Source organism: Sapajus apella, unplaced genomic scaffold (genome assembly GCF_009761245.1).
Source record: "Sapajus apella isolate SASKATOON/1434 unplaced genomic scaffold, GSC_monkey_1.0 scaffold48, whole genome shotgun sequence".
In the NCBI taxonomy this organism is placed as follows: Eukaryota; Metazoa; Chordata; class Mammalia; order Primates; family Cebidae; genus Sapajus; species Sapajus apella.
Window position 1 is genome coordinate 8054466 of NW_022436988.1, and position 14647 is coordinate 8069112.

General features: G+C 59.3%; 2 protein-coding genes across 8 annotated transcripts in view; one reads left to right on the forward strand and one right to left on the reverse strand.

Moving 5' to 3' along the window:
- The window catches only part of GRIN2C (glutamate ionotropic receptor NMDA type subunit 2C), a 19677-nt gene extending 17859 nt beyond the window's left edge, over nucleotides 1-1818 (forward strand). For 3 of the 4 annotated variants that reach the window (XM_032241759.1, XM_032241756.1, XM_032241757.1), the window contains exon 13: nucleotides 258-1814. In XM_032241759.1, coding sequence (XP_032097650.1) covers nucleotides 258-1403 — 1146 coding nt within the window. In that variant the 3' untranslated portion in view covers nucleotides 1404-1814. Of the gene's footprint in view, nucleotides 1-257 lie in introns of all 4 variants that reach the window. The other variant, XM_032241758.1, reaches the window with a different exon arrangement.
- A 3401-nt stretch (nucleotides 1819-5219) lies between these two features.
- Nucleotides 5220-14647, reverse strand: part of TMEM104 (transmembrane protein 104) — a 61560-nt gene continuing 52132 nt past the window's right edge. For 3 of the 4 annotated variants that reach the window (XM_032241776.1, XM_032241773.1, XM_032241777.1), the window contains one exon: nucleotides 5220-7947. In XM_032241776.1, the coding sequence (XP_032097667.1) occupies nucleotides 7187-7947 (761 nt within the window). In that variant the 3' untranslated portion in view covers nucleotides 5220-7186. The remainder of the gene's footprint in view (nucleotides 7948-14647) is intronic. The other variant, XM_032241774.1, reaches the window with a different exon arrangement.

Here is a 14647-nt window from a genome sequence, read left to right on the forward strand (position 1 = left end):
AGCCCTCCCTCCACACAGGTGTGCCCAGGTTGGAACCCTCACGTGCCAGGTGCTAGCTAGAGTGATTAGGAGAACGAGTTAATCACTGGGCGCTCAGACCACTCTCTCATCTGCAAAGCCCATGGGAGACGCTTCACAGTTAGCTGCTTCCTGAGACTTAGAGAAGGCTGATGATGTCTTGGGACCAGGGGGAGACAATCGAGGTGGGTCCCTGAGCGGAGAGCGCTGCTCACAGCGTGTCGTCTCCTACTGCCCAGGGCATCTACAGCTGCTTCAGCGGGGTGCAGAGCCTGGCCAGCCCACCGCGGCAGCCCAGCCCGGACCTCACGGCCAGCTCGGCCCAGGCCAGCGTGCTCAAGATGCTGCAGGCGGCCCGCGACATGGTGACCACGGCGGGCGTGAGCAGCTCCCTGGACCGCGCCACTCGCACCATCGAGAACTGGGGTGGCGGCCTCCGTGCGCCCCCACCGCCCCCCTGCCCGACCCCGCGGTCCGGCCCCAGTCCGCGCCCGCCCACCCCCGGCCCACCCCCAGAGCCGAGCCCCAGGGGCTGGGGACCGCCAGACGGGGGTCGCGCGGGGCTCCTGCGCAGGGCTCCGCAGCCCCCGGGCCGCCCCCCGACGCCTGGGCCGCCCCTGCCAGACGTCTCCCGAGTGTCGCGCCGCCCAGCCTGGGAGGCGCGGTGGCCAGTGCGGGCAGGGCACTGCGGGAGGCACCTCTCGGCCTCCGAGCGGCGCGCGCTCCCACAGCGGCCCCTGTCGCCCGCGCGCTGTCACTACAGCTCCTTTCCTCGAGCCGACCGATCTGGGCGCCCCTTCCTTCCGCTCTTCCCCGAGCCCCCGGAGCCGGAGGACCTGCCGCTGCTCGGGCCGGAGCAGCTTGCCCGGCGGGAGGCCCTGCTGCACGCGGCCTGGGCCCGGGACTCGCGCCCGCGCCACGCTTCGCTGCCGAGCTCCGTGGCCGAGGCCTTCGCTCGGCCCAGCTCGCTGCCCGCCGGCTGCACCACCCCCGCCTGCGCCCGCCACGACGGCCACACGGCCTGCAGGAGGTTGGCGCAGGCGCAGTCGATGTGCCTGCCGACCTACCGGGAGGCCTGCCAGGGGGGCGGGCAGGCAGGGGCCCCCGCCTGGCGGCACAGACAACCCGTCTGCCTGCACGCCCACGCCCACCTGCCGTTTTGCTGGGGGGCTGTCTGTCCTCACCTCCCACCCTGTGTGAGCCACGGCTCCTGGCCCACTGGGGCCTGGGGGCCTCTGGGGCACAGGGGCAGGACTCTGGGGCTGGGCACAGGCTACAGGGACAGTGGGGGACTGGACGGGGTCAGCAGGGTAGCCTGTGGGACGCAAGGCTTCCTGGGACCCTGCACCTGGAGGCGGATCTCCAGTCTGGAGTCAGAAGTGTGAGTTATCAGCCACACAGGCTCCTAGCCACCTGGATTCTCTGCCTGACACTGTCAGGATTAAGGGGCAGGCAGGATTGGGCTTTTCTGGCTTCTACCATGAAATCCTGGCCATTCGACCCCAGTGACAGATGATGTCTTCCATGGTCAGCTCAGTGACCTCAGCAGCCTCAAATCATGGTGTGGGCTGGGCTTTTGCTGTCCTCTTGTCATGCAAAGTTCTGCCAGGAGGGTGTGCTGTGGGGGTCAGACCCTGAGGCTCTCCTTGCACTGGGGCTAGCCAGTTCCTGGTCATGGCTGTTGTGGGCATGGAGGCTGGAACCTGTGGTTGAGGCAGGGCTATCCTGATCCTTGCTCTGCCTGGCTGCAGTTTCTTCTCATTGGAGCACTGGGACATTAAACCAACCTTTTACAACCCACTGGTCCTGGCTGCTTCATTCTGCATTCTGGAGGAGGCACAGCACAGCCAGTAGACAGTAGTGTCATGGGAATATCCCAGGTGGGGTGTTTGCCTAAAGCAGGTGGGCAGCTCCCTGTGGGGGAGATGGAGCCTTGGGAGGGATGTGGTAAGGAGGTGAGGCTGAGGGGGGGCTCTGGGCAGCAGAAACCACTTGGTATTCAGGGCCAGCTCCCACCCATCCTGGCACTGGATGTGACACGTGTGCTCAGCACGGGGGTTCTGGTGATGATGGATGGAGTTCAGCCCTCAGTCTCCTTGAAAGGGAGGCTTGTGCCAGGAGTGGTGGCTGTCCTGCCCTACCAGGGATGTCCGGGGGGGCCTGACAGTGCCGTGGTGGCAGAGGCAGAGAAAGGTGGGAACTAGTGGGCTTGCTGAACCCTGGCTGGCCGTGTTCTCTCTGTAGCTGACACGCGAGGCTCGGAACTGCCTGGGCTCTGAATCCTGGCGCAGGTGGCTGCCAGGGTCAGGCACAGCTTGGCCTCGCTGGTGCCAGGACGCCTGTGGTGAGAGAATCTGCCTGCGGTCTTATCCTCTGTCCTCCCTCTGGGACTTCTAGCCCACTTCCTTTTTCTATCACACCTCTTTGGCCCATCTGAAAAGATGGCTTTTGCTTATCATTTTCAGTGTTTTCACATCTGCAATTACACTTATTCCCACTACAGTGACTGTGGAGCAAGCAGGCGTTCATTCTTCTATCCATTCCACCAACAGTGAGCACTATTGATTCTGTCAGACCCTTTCCTCACAGCTGAGGATGTAAAGGCCAAGCCCGGGCTGTCCTGACAAGTTGGGTGGAGGCAGGGCAGAGGCTAATTCCACGGACAGAGGAAGCCAGGAGGGGCGGTGCTGGCTGGCTCCGCCAGTGCCCTCCCGCACAGTTCCTTCCTGGTTCCCAGGAAGCTAGGTTGACTCTTTAGTCTCTGAAGGCCCCACTGCTTGGGTTGGGGCCATCAGAACTGGACTTTTTTGGGGTTAGTTTTAGGGGTGAAGGCAGCTGAAATGGTGGGGTGGGATACATCTCCATTCTTGGTGGGAGAATACCCCGGAATGGGTGGCCCTGTCCAAGTTCACGCTGTCTGCCCTGTGCGTTTTCACGGACTGGAGCCAGGTCCAGGACAGCAGGTGGGGAGTGTGCCTAGGTAACTGCTGGAGGCCAGCACTCTGGAGGGGAGGCGCTTGACCTTGGTCGCAGCCACTAGTAGTGAGGGGGTTAACTGTTGGCCACCAGCCCCTGGAACTGACCCCTTCCTCCTCCCTGGAGTCAGGGTCTGCCTTTGGCCCTGGGAGGAAGGTTGTGGCAGGTCAGGCAGCTGGGAGGAGCTGTGAGGTCAGGGCTGCTCCGCTCTCTGCCCAAGATCATTAATAACCAAGAACTGGAAAGATCATTAAGAGCTGAGCCTCCAAGTGGAGCTGAGCCTGCTGCTGGCTCTCAGGAGGGGCGACTCCTGCTCCCAGGCCAGGCACTGGCTGCCTTGTACCTTCTCTAGGAATATATTTGGCAGGGGGGATGGGAGGGGGATGGAGGAGGGAGGCAGGGAGAATATGAGTCCTGGGGGACAGGTAGCAGGAAGGGTACATCCTGAGTTCAGAACTAGCCTGGCCTGGCTTCCTGCACCACCAAGGGAAGGGAAGAAAGCCTGGCAGGGGAGAGGAGAGAGAAGGCAGGCCATAGATGTGTAATCATCATAAGCAAGGGCCTGGACACCCAGATGCTCAAATACTGCCTTTTTTCTTTTGGTGAGATACAGGAAGAGAGAGGCCCTTGCTGCTGGTCTCAGAGCAGGAAAATCTTACTAACTGGGGTCCCTTCTGCTGCTGCTGTAGCTGTTTTTCCTTGTGCCTAGCTGAGTGGCTTGTGGCCCAAGCCACCTTTCTGCAGGGAGCCAGGTGTGTGTGGGAGAGGAGCACAGAGTTTGTAAAAGGGCAGGCTGATGCCAGGACCCTCCAGCCTAGCCTGTCCTGCTCTTTGAAAGAGAAGGACTGTCCTCTAGTTTCCTAGGGGACAGGGGAACCAGAGACAACCCCTCTCCCCAAAGCCCACCAGATTCCAGAGAATTCAGGCCAATTTCCTGTTTCTGAATTGCAATCTGGTGACAACTCAGCTCATTAGGAGGCTAAGAAACCAAGTAGGTGTCCTGACGAGTCGGGGGCCACTGGCTGTAAGTGCAGGTATGGCTGGCGAGTGTTGTGGGAGACAGGTGTCACTGAACAGCTTTATTGAGCACTTTTGTGCTGGGCACTAAGCTCAGCACTTTAACCCCCACAACTGACCAGTGACACAGCTACTATTACCCCACTTTACACACGAGAAAGGATAGGTCACGGAGGCTCGCTGCTTGCAAGTGGCAGGCCTAGCTGCCTGATCCATGCAGAAAGTACCCAATGCCATGCCTGGCACATAATGACCCTCAGCGGAGGTTACCCCTCCAGTGTGCAGTCAATACCACTGGCCCACACGGAAGGGATCCCAAGCTCTCTCCAGCTTTCCCTTGGCCCTTAACCATGGGTCACCCTTGCTTGGGAATCTGCTCCCTAGACAGGACACTTCCACTTCCCCCAGGCCTGGCACTGCCAGTCACTGTCCCTCTGCAGTGGCTTTCCAGGAGTGGGGTAGCAGCCCCTGTCCTTCCCTCTGACTCTGGCTTCTGCTGTTGCCGAGGCTGCTCCTGGCCCTGTGGTGAAAAGAGCTGTGTGGCTAGGCGCCTGGCACAGTGCCACAGCCCACCTCCGCCACCCAGTAGTGCCTCCCGGTCTGTCACCTGCCACCTGCCCCATCTATAATCTTGCAGCTGCTGCTCTAGCCTCAGGTGAGGAACAGCCAGGAGCTGCTGGCACGAGGTGCTGCGGCTCAGGTGGGTCTGGTGCTTCTGTGGGGAGGGAGGCAAAAAACGTTTACTCCCACCTTGACCTGGCCTGCCCCTGGGGCATCTGGGGCCATGCAGGTGGCGGACGATGGGTAGAGGTTGCTGGCTTTAAGCTTTCCTCCACAGCGACACCTGTTCCTGGGTCAGGCTGGGCGGTATCCTCTTCTGCTCTCCCCACCACTGACCCTGGGGAGCATCTGCATAATGGAAACCACAACCTAGACTTGCCTACTTTGCCAAGCTGATGATGGCTGCAGTTCAATGTGCCTGATACACATGGAGAGCCAGCATCACCTGGGACTGTTTTGCTGCTGTGGTCCTCTGCCCCTGGCCCCAATCCCCGATGGCTGTCAGTGGCGGAATCCTGGCGTCCATGGAGAGGAGGGTGACCCCATCTCACTACTAGCAGGAGGACACTGAGGAGCAAGGCAGCTCGACCACAGCAGTGGGGAGGGTCCCCGCTTGGCTTCAGCAATGTGGTCACTGTGGGCTTGTTCCCTCCAGGGCTGGGGCTGCCTCGGCTCAGAGGTGGCAGGGAGTATAGCCACCAACTCCATGGCTGGGCGGCTCCAGACTGTCACATAAATCAACCTGGGCTTTATGAAGCTAATGAATTTGCTCCAAAATTTGGTTTGGAGCCTGGGGCAGCAGGATGATTCAATCTGCTTTGTCTCTAAGTGAGAGGGAACGTAACTGGAGAAGGGGAATTCCAGATGCTTTGAGTTTTCAGCAAACAACTGGGAAGCTGTAGAGAGAGCCCAGGCCACAGGAGCGAGGCCAGGTCTTCCTTGCTCTTGGCCTGGCCACTGCAGGCCCCTGCTCTACCCACCCTGAGGGGCCTCCTGGGAGGAGCCACAATGGCAGATGGAGAAGAGGCATTTGTTTTTCCTGTGGATGGAAAATAATGACACGTGGGGACAAGCGGTAAGGACCGCCAAGGGGTGACGGCAGTGAGAAAGCAGACTGAGGCCAATTACACCTTGAGGGACTCTCCCAGGCTTCAGCTGCCAGGGTAGAGGTGGCCCTACCTGCGGGCTCCCCAAGTTTCCTGCAAATCCCACATCCCCCTGACCCTGAGACCATCTCGGGCCCCAGGAGACCCTGCATCGTTGCTCTGTCAGAGGTCTGAAGACGGTGAGACACGGGAGGGGCTGAGCAAGGCACTGAACTCAAAAGAGGGAGGGATGGGGCCTGAGACCCACCCCAGAGAGGCAGCTCCAGGCCAGCGGCTCTGGGCTCTAGGACAGGTGGGACCAGGCCCAGGGCTGGGGGCAAGCCAGTGAGGGTCGGGAGGACCCCCAGGTCCTGAAACAGTAGAAGGCACGTTGAAAATGCAGAGTTCATTCGAGTCACCTGTGTTTCCCAGGAGGCCAGCCCAGCAAGTGTGTGCATGGCTGAGTGGGAGGTGGCTGGGGACCTGGCCTCCTTCCACGAGAATGGCAGCAGGGGCCCCATTCAACCCCACATTGCCCAAGGGACACAGAGAGTGTGAACACCGAGCACCCATGCCCAGCCCCTAAGGGAGCCACCTTTAGTGCTGGTGTGGGGGCAGGGGCAGCCTGACCGTCGTGAGGGTGGAAACCTCGGAGTCCTCCCACTGCCATGTCACTGCCAAGTCTCAGAGGTGCCAGGTGGGGATGGCTTCTCTCTAGTAGGACCACCCGCACTACAGAAGGCCCTGAAGGCTCCAGCGGGGCAGCAAGGGCAGCAGAGGGTCCCTTTCAGGGACAAGCTCCAGACTTTAGGCCCGGCTGGCAGGTGGCCATGTCCCTGTAGGAGGGACGCTCCCTCCAGCCTGCTACTCCGGAGTTCGCACCCACAGCGAGTGCCCTCGCAGCTCTGTCTGGGACTCTGGTACTAGTTAGCACTTCTTGTTCTTGTCAGGGGCCAGCCAGGCCCTCTCTGAGGCGGCGCCTAGCACCTCCCAGGCCTGGTGAGAGGGTGGCCCCTGCCGTCACAAGCGGGCCTGGCTGGGATGCTTGCAGCCCCGGATTCACCTCTGAAGAGGCAGCAGCTGCTAGTGGAGGGTTCTGAGACAAGGATGCAGGATGGGGCTGGAGAGGGGAGGGGCGTGGGCTGGGACAAATTATGGCAGTGCCAGCACCGCATCTCCCACCCTACAGGGAGGAGCCTGCCTCTGGAGGTGGGGTTGGGGGTGAAGCATGTTGGAGAATTTGGGAGAGGGATGTGATTCCAGTAATTAGTCCTAGAACTTGGGAGCAGCCATGTGTCACCCAGGCAGGAGGACCTGCTGGGAGAGCAGCATGGGGGAATGAGGCCAGGTGCAGACTGGGTGGAAGGTGGGGTGGGGAGAAGACCCCCAGCTGGACAGAGGGTTTTCCCCTAGAGCCACAGTCCCAGCTGCCCCATGGAGACCTGGGAGCAACTCAATCTGGGCTCTGCGGGTGAGGGACGAGGCTGGGCACCCTACGCCTCCCACCACCAGACCTGCCTGTCCTGCCATCATAGCTTGGTCTCGCTGAGGACGATATTGGCCGTGACAAAGATGAAGCAGGAGAATGCCCAGAGCAGCACGAAACCCACCCAGAAGGTGTGGCGGAAAGGGGACCTGTGCTTGTTGCTGACCCCGCAGCCAAAGGCCAGTTGGGTGTCCCTGCGGCAGTGGTACACCAGGAAGGCGGGGATGACGTACTGGATGCCGGTGCCTGCGTAGGCCCCTGTGATGCCCACCAGGGACTCCAGGTCGTGGGTGCAGAAGGCCACCAGCACGGGCGGCACCAGGGTGATGGTGGGAAACACGACGCGGTCCACCACCCACGGGTACGTGCCGCCCTCGCGGTGGAAAAGCGTCTTCCAGTTGTTGCGCAGGGTCACGGCAATGATGGGGAAGTTGGTGCTGATGGTGAAGACGGGGAAGAGGCCCAGGAAAAAGCGCACGGCGGCCAGGCCCACGACGTCACAGCGCGCGAAGTTGAGGGTGTACATGTCCATGAGGCTGTCGCCTCGGAAGCAGAAGATGGCGGTGAAGGAGAGGAGGCCATAAAAGGCCAGGATGAGCACGTAGTCCAGGAACACCAGCCTCGTGAGGTGGCGCTTGGAGGAGACGGGTGTGATGAGGGATGGTAGGGAGTGCTGGCACATGAAGGAGTAGACGCACACCCCGAACAGGTTCCGGACCCCCGAGAAGTCGGCCAGGGGCGGGTGCCCCTCCCCCTGTCCGTGCCCGATTCGGACCAGGGCCAGCACAATCATGACGGCAAAAGCTGGGAAACGAGAGAGGGGAGTCAGCCAGTGGGGACGGGCACAGCCCTACCTTGGAGTTTCTGGTCTGGAGGCACCTTTGTGGGGACTAGAGCCCCATGAGAAAGAATCACTAAATGCAATCACGCAGCCCTGTTCTTGGGCAGCTCAACAGTGGCTGCTCATTAGATGAAGGAAGTCCTGAATCCCTCTCTGTCCTGTTCTCCCCTCTTCCTGCTGAGCAGGAGGCCTGGGTAAGCGGGGACAGGGCTGCGCTGGGGCCAGTGGCAGGGTGGCCTGGCTCTGCAGAGGTGGCAGCTCTGTCTTCTCAGAGGAGGATGAGTCCTGGTCAGGCACTGCCTGGCTCCCTCATTAGCCCCCCAAGGCTCTCAAGGGCTCTGCCAGCTTCCTGGCAGGGAGCAGGCTGGGTCAGGACACAGGGTCACCCTCTATCCTTTGGTTTAAGGAATGTGAGACTGGGGAGCTGGCTGGGTAGATGCAGAAGGGCAGGGAGCATTTATGAGGAGGTGTCCTCCTGGGCCGAGGGCATCTGCTAGACACAGCTGAGGCCGACAAACAGGAGTGCTACCCGGGGCAGACAGGTGGGTACCCAGGGGCCAAGGGCAGGCAGGAAGTTGCCAGTGGTCATGCCAGGGCAGAAATGACACCAAGGACCTGGGCTGCTGACACCAAGGCTGGAGGCAGGTGGCATGTGGCTCTGTTTTCCTGGGCCTGGCAGCACAGCTACAGTGACTCTGTGGAAGTGGAAGGGGGCTCGTGGCCCTATCTGTTCAGAGTGAACAGCTTGCATTGCTGATGGAGACCGGGCTGGCTTCACTTCGCAGCCTTTTATGATGGCTCTCCTTTTGGGCCGCCACCAGAGACAGGCTCACAGCACGTCCTCCACACTGAGCTCCCCAGAGGCAGCCTGCGCAGCCCAGGCACAAGGGGCTGTGTCCCGGCACTCTGCAGAGATGGCATGCTTAGATCTTTCTGCGTCTCTGGCTTCTGCCCTCCGGTCTACCTAGAACCTCAGTTAGCTACTCACACATGGAGACCATCGGCGTCCATGTCTGTTCTGAAGCTGACCAAGCCCTGTTCTCTCTGTTCAGAACATATCTGACAGCCCCTCTAGCCTGCGCCCTCACCCCTCAGGTGAAGCCCACGGGGACATGTTACATTTCTTGGTGAGCAGCACAGGCAAGTGTGAAGGGGCAGTGGCCAAACAGGCTAGCTTGAAGCTCGGTGGCTCCTGTCTGGGGCCCGGGCAGAGCCTCAGGGCTCTTCTGCAGGTGGACATCTGGGTACCCCATGGTCCCCTTTGGGCCAGGCACACTCCCCAACTCCTGGAAGGAAGAGTTGGTTCTGATGGGACCCACAGGGAGCCAGGCAATGTCTTCCCATAATGACACTTGGGAGTGGGATGGAATCTTCATCTATTCCTTTTAATGAGAACTGCCTGACACTGGCGGGGATGGGAGGGGAGGAGTGGAATGTGGAAACCTGCCTGAGAAAATTGGCAGTAAAGAAGATGATTTGTTTCTGCCTCTCATCGCCCGCTCCAGTCTCCGCCACTCCTGACTCTGAGGGCCTGGGGACTCTTCCTCCCCCGGCATCACACATTGTCCCAGCCCTGGTCAGTCAAGGGGAAGTGGTGACCTAGCCCCTTCAAGTCTCAGCCCAGGGAGCTGCCTCCAGCTTCTCCCACTGGGGATGGATGGCACAGGACACCTGTGGGAGAGCCCAAGACCCTGAGCAATCTGCTCGCCCCAGAGATTTCTGAGGGTGGGTACGGGGGGTGTGCGCAGCAGAAGCCTGTGTGGGAGATCCCCCCCACAGGAGGTGTGGCAGGGCAGGGTGTGCGGGAGGGGGTACCAGGGAGAGACTAAGCAGGCTGGAGGTGGAGTCCCTGTGTGCCAGAAAGGGCTACAGGGAGAGCTGAGCAGGGTGGCACTGGGGTACAGCAGGCAGACTGGGCCCAGGGGCACCTGGTGATTATTCAGGAGGCTGCAGCAGACAGTTCTGCCATCATAGGTGGGGCATGAGGGTCAGGACAATGGGGGCAGCTGCTGTAGGGCAAGATTCAAATCCTGGACTGCCACTGCCATCTCAGGGCGCCACCTTGACACCTGGCACTTGGCCCTGGCCAAGGCTGGCATGAACTTAGAAAAAGGCAAGTGGAGAATTCCTCTAGCTGTCTGTCGCTTGGCCCTGGGTCTGCTGAGCAGGCAAGAAGGCAGGAAGAGGTCAGCTGTCTGGACGTGAGCATCCCTGTCACTGCTCTCTCCTGCCCTGGACGCAGCTCATGCTTCTCTGCTCCCAGCCTTGCATCTCCAAAGAAAGGCAGCTCTCCTCACAGCGCTGACTGTGGGATTTCCTTACAGTAAATAAAATAATTTATGAAGTAGGTTTCCAAAGAAATGAGATGAGTGTACACACACGCACCCCACCCCTGAAATGTACCCCTTCTAACTGGCATCCTCCTGCACAGCTATCTTGGGAAGAGGCTGCCTTTGACGCCAGCAATGGTACGGAACAACCTCTAGAATCTTTGGCTAGAACAAAGCCATGGCGGCCTGGCGCAGTGGCTCACGCCTGTAATCCCAGTACCTTGGGAGGCTTAGGCAGGCAGATCACCTGAGGTCAGGAGTTTGAGACCAGCCTGGCCAGCATGGTAAAACCCCACCTCTACTAAAAATTAGCTGGGCTTGGTGGTACACACTTGTAATCCCAGCTATTTGGGAGGCTGAGGCAGGAGAATCACTTGAACCCAGGAGGCAGAAGTTGCAGTGAGCCGAGATCATTGCATTATTGCATTCCAGTCTGGGAGACAGAGCAAGACTCCAAAAAAAAAAAAAAAAAAAAAAAAACAAAGCCACGGCCATGGGTGATTTAAAAAATGGATTTCATGGTCTTCTAGCCATAATTAGTTTCACCTCATAATGCCACTACCTAATTAGTCACCCATTTTGTTCTTTTAATTGTCTTAAACAAGTCTATTTCCAAAAACCAGGTCTACCTTCGTGGGCTGGATGTTTGCTGCTGCCTGGGAGTCAGAAGCAGATGCTAGAAGCTCTTGGGAGGTGATTCCAGAGCGTTAGAAAGTAGGATGAACAGGGGGCAGGGGTAGCTGCAGGGCCGTGTGGGCCTTCGTGAGCTCCCCTTGGTCACACCCTGTGCTGCTGTCAAAAGCTCACCCAGCTGTGTAGCAGCTCAGCTGCATGGAGATGCCACCAACTCTGGGGCTGATCAGACAGAGTGCACACCCAGCCAAGGTGGGTCGTTCACCTGTGAATCCCGACCTGTGCTCAGAGCACCCACACACCAGGAGGGGGAGAGGCTGCCATGGTGAGGAGTGCACCCGGGAAGGGTAGGTGGTTCTAGAAGAGCCATGGCCCCCAAAACAGGGGTGAGGACCAGCTTCTCAGTGGAAATGGCCCCAGCCAAGGTGGAGGGTGAACCCCAGCTACCTGGGGAGGTGGGGGCAGGGCCCTCTGGTTCCCCACCACCATGAGGCTATGAAGGTGGGTGCTGGACTCTGTGCCTTGGGAGTGGAGAGTGAGGGGAACTGTTCCAGCCTGGTCGCCAAACCAGCAAGTTCAAAAGAAACTAGCACCACCTAGAACCTCAAGTTCCCCCGAGAGACAGAGGAAAGGGAGAGAAGGAAGGAAGGAAGGGAGGGGAAGGAGGGAGGGAAGGAGGGAAAAGAGGGAGGGAGGGAGGGGAAAGAGAGAGGGAGGGAGGGGAAGGAGGAAAGGAGGGAGGGAGGGAGGGAGGGAGAGAGGGGAGGTCAGAGTCCCGACCTTGTGGGGTCCCAGTACCATGGGCACAAGGCTTAACCCCCACGGCCCACCTAGCCAGGCCCCTGTGACCCCACACCTTTGTCTGGCCCCTCCCTCCCTCCTTCCTCTGGCTGTGAAAGGAGCAGAGTTCAATAGCCATCTCCTAGATTGATTGCCAAATCCCTGGGAGACAGCTGCTCCAAAAACTCATTAGGTCTGATCATAAATCAAGATGAAAGGAGGATGACAGGTTGTGGAGACCCTGCCAGGATGCGTGGTAGGGAGCAGGGCTCTGAGCGCCACACCGACATTCAGGGCTTGGCCACAGCCGCCGAGACAGCCTGCGGCCACCCCGTGGATGCTGTGTGGGAGGCCAGACGGGCGTGGAGGCGGGACAGAGCAGAAACTGCTCCCCAGACAGCTAAGGACCAGACACCCACGGTCAGATGTGCAGGGGGGTCTGCCCTCAGCAGGGCCGGCAGTTCCCCAAGAGCCTATCACAGGCAGTGAATGTCCAGAACACCTGCGTCCACATCCACCCACAATTCCACACCAGGAGTCCCGCTCCAAGAGGTGGTGACCAGCAGTGAGGAGCTGGGAGGAAGCAGAGGGGAGGACGGGGGAGGAGGCTGACACGAGTCACACAAGCGGCTGTTGGGCCTCAGAAGCCTTGGCTACAAAGTGACAAGGGGAGGCAGGAGACTTCTCTTTCCATATCTGAGCAAAAGCCACTGCACTTGTCTTGTGTAACCCATGGGCCCAGCTGGACCGTTCATTCCTTCAACAAGAATGGACTGTGTCTCTGTTGGGTGCTGGGCACTATGCTGGCCATCTGGGGACAGCAGACTGAGACAGGGGCCCTGTCTTTCCGGAGCCCAGAGTCCAGGGGACAACAGGTAGAAGGTATGGGGACAAATTACAACCAAAGAACGGGCTGGTTATTAGGTATATGATGAGATCCCTGTCACGGGAGGTGGCCAAGGCCAAGGGGAGGAGGCTACCTGGTGGGAAGTCCCAGAGGGAACCAGGCATCAGACAGGAGGTGGAGGGCCTTTCAGGGCCATTCCACCCTACACGGCCTGTGGCTCCTATGACTCCTCATGCTTTAGGAAGAGCAGGTCAATGCAGGGTGAAGACGAGGAGGGGGACACCCAGAGGCAGAGCCTCACTAAGGGCCCATGAGGTTGCCTGCCAACGCTGCTGGCTGCCCACAGGCTCGTCCTAACAGTGGATCTCAGCTCCACACTCAGGCCTCGCCATCCTGATTCACCTGAGCTGCAGCCACTCCCCTCCTTGCACACTGACACTCGGTGAGGGAGTGAGGAAGACACAGGAGTGAAGGCACAGGAAGTCACTATCTTGGGGCTGAGATAAAACAGGCACCAGTCCTGAGCTGCCAGAGGCCAGTGAAGGAGGCGCCTCCCTTCCCTTTCTAAGGACTGAGCCGCCTGGAAGCACATCCAGTGTACGGGCATCTGGACAAGCCAAGGTTCATGCTAATATCTGCTCTGCAGCAACCTCAAGCATGGTGGTCAAGGTGCAATTTCACATCAAGATATGTTCTCACAACATGTGAGTCCTCAGGCTCCTAAAGCAGTCAGAAGAGAAGTGGCCTTTCCCCAGACAGCCTCAGCCCAGCAAGAGCCAGATAAAAAGTCCCTACAGGCACCGCCTCCACATCTGTCTGTCCTCACTACTCCTCTCCTTCACAGGGAGGAGGCCAGGAAAGCCCACCCCTCTGAACACCTGCCAAATGGTAAAGGTGGCGCTGGTTTATAAGGGGATGAGTCAACAAACACCCACATCTCTCCCAAATCCCTCCCTTCCAGAATATTCCCTGCCCTCCCAGAACCTCACCCTGCGGGCCTGGGGGAAGAAAGGGGCCTTATTGGCCAGATGAAGCCATGACTGGACCAAGACCTTGCAGGCAATGCAGGTGACTTATTATTGGGGCCAGATGGGGAATGAGCAGGTGTCTGGAGTTGGGGCCGAGGGCCCTAATGCTCGTTTGGTGAGTCCTATCAGCACCCCCAGCTCACCTCTCTTGGGCCTCTGTGGGCAGCAGCAGTAAGATCAGAGTTGTCAGTAGCCAGCCCTATCCTTCCTGCACTGAACGCACACCCTTGGGCATCAACATAAGTGCTGGCTGAGCTGGAGGTGTGGAGAGGGAAGAGCTCCTTCCGGGTCCTCGCAGGCAGCCTTGGTCTCTGAGCCATGTGAAGCCTAGGCAGGAGTCCGCCTTCCTTACAGAATGCTGGGGTCTGTGTGGGGCTGGAGAGAGCTGGGCGACCTGCCCAGGTACCACTGGAGTTGGGGAACAGGGGCCAGAGCTCTCCAGGTCTGGGTGGGGGCAGAAAGAGCCCTCCCAGGAGCCCCCACCTCTGCTGTGGGGACGCACACGAAGCTCTCCCCATGAGCATGTGAGGATGGGGCACTGAGCCCCTCTTGGTGGTTTTCCTGTTTCTTCATACCCATGACTAGCTCTGAGATTATGCAAGCGCTACTTCTGAGCGGCCTGAATGCTGCCCACGCTCTCCCTGAAAGTAGCAACAAACCCATCAGGCTCTGATAGAGAAGCACTGAGAAGCATCTAGAGCTGTGCTGACCACCAGGGCCACACAAGGCCGAGGCTACTGAGCACTGGAATGTGGCTGGTTCAAACTGAGGGGAGCTCAGGTATAAAACACACCAACTTTCAAAGACTTAGTGTGTGGCCTGGTGCTGAGGCAGGCGGATTACTTGAGCCCAGGAGTTCAAGACCAGCCTGGCTAACATGGTGAAACCCTGTCTCTACTAAAAATACAAAAATTAGCCGGGTGTGATGGCACATGCCTGGAGTCCCAGCTACTAGGGAGGCTGAGGCAGGAGAATCACTTGAACCCAGGAGGTGGTGGTTGCAAGGAGCCAAGATCGTGCCACTGCACTCCAGGCTGGGTGACAG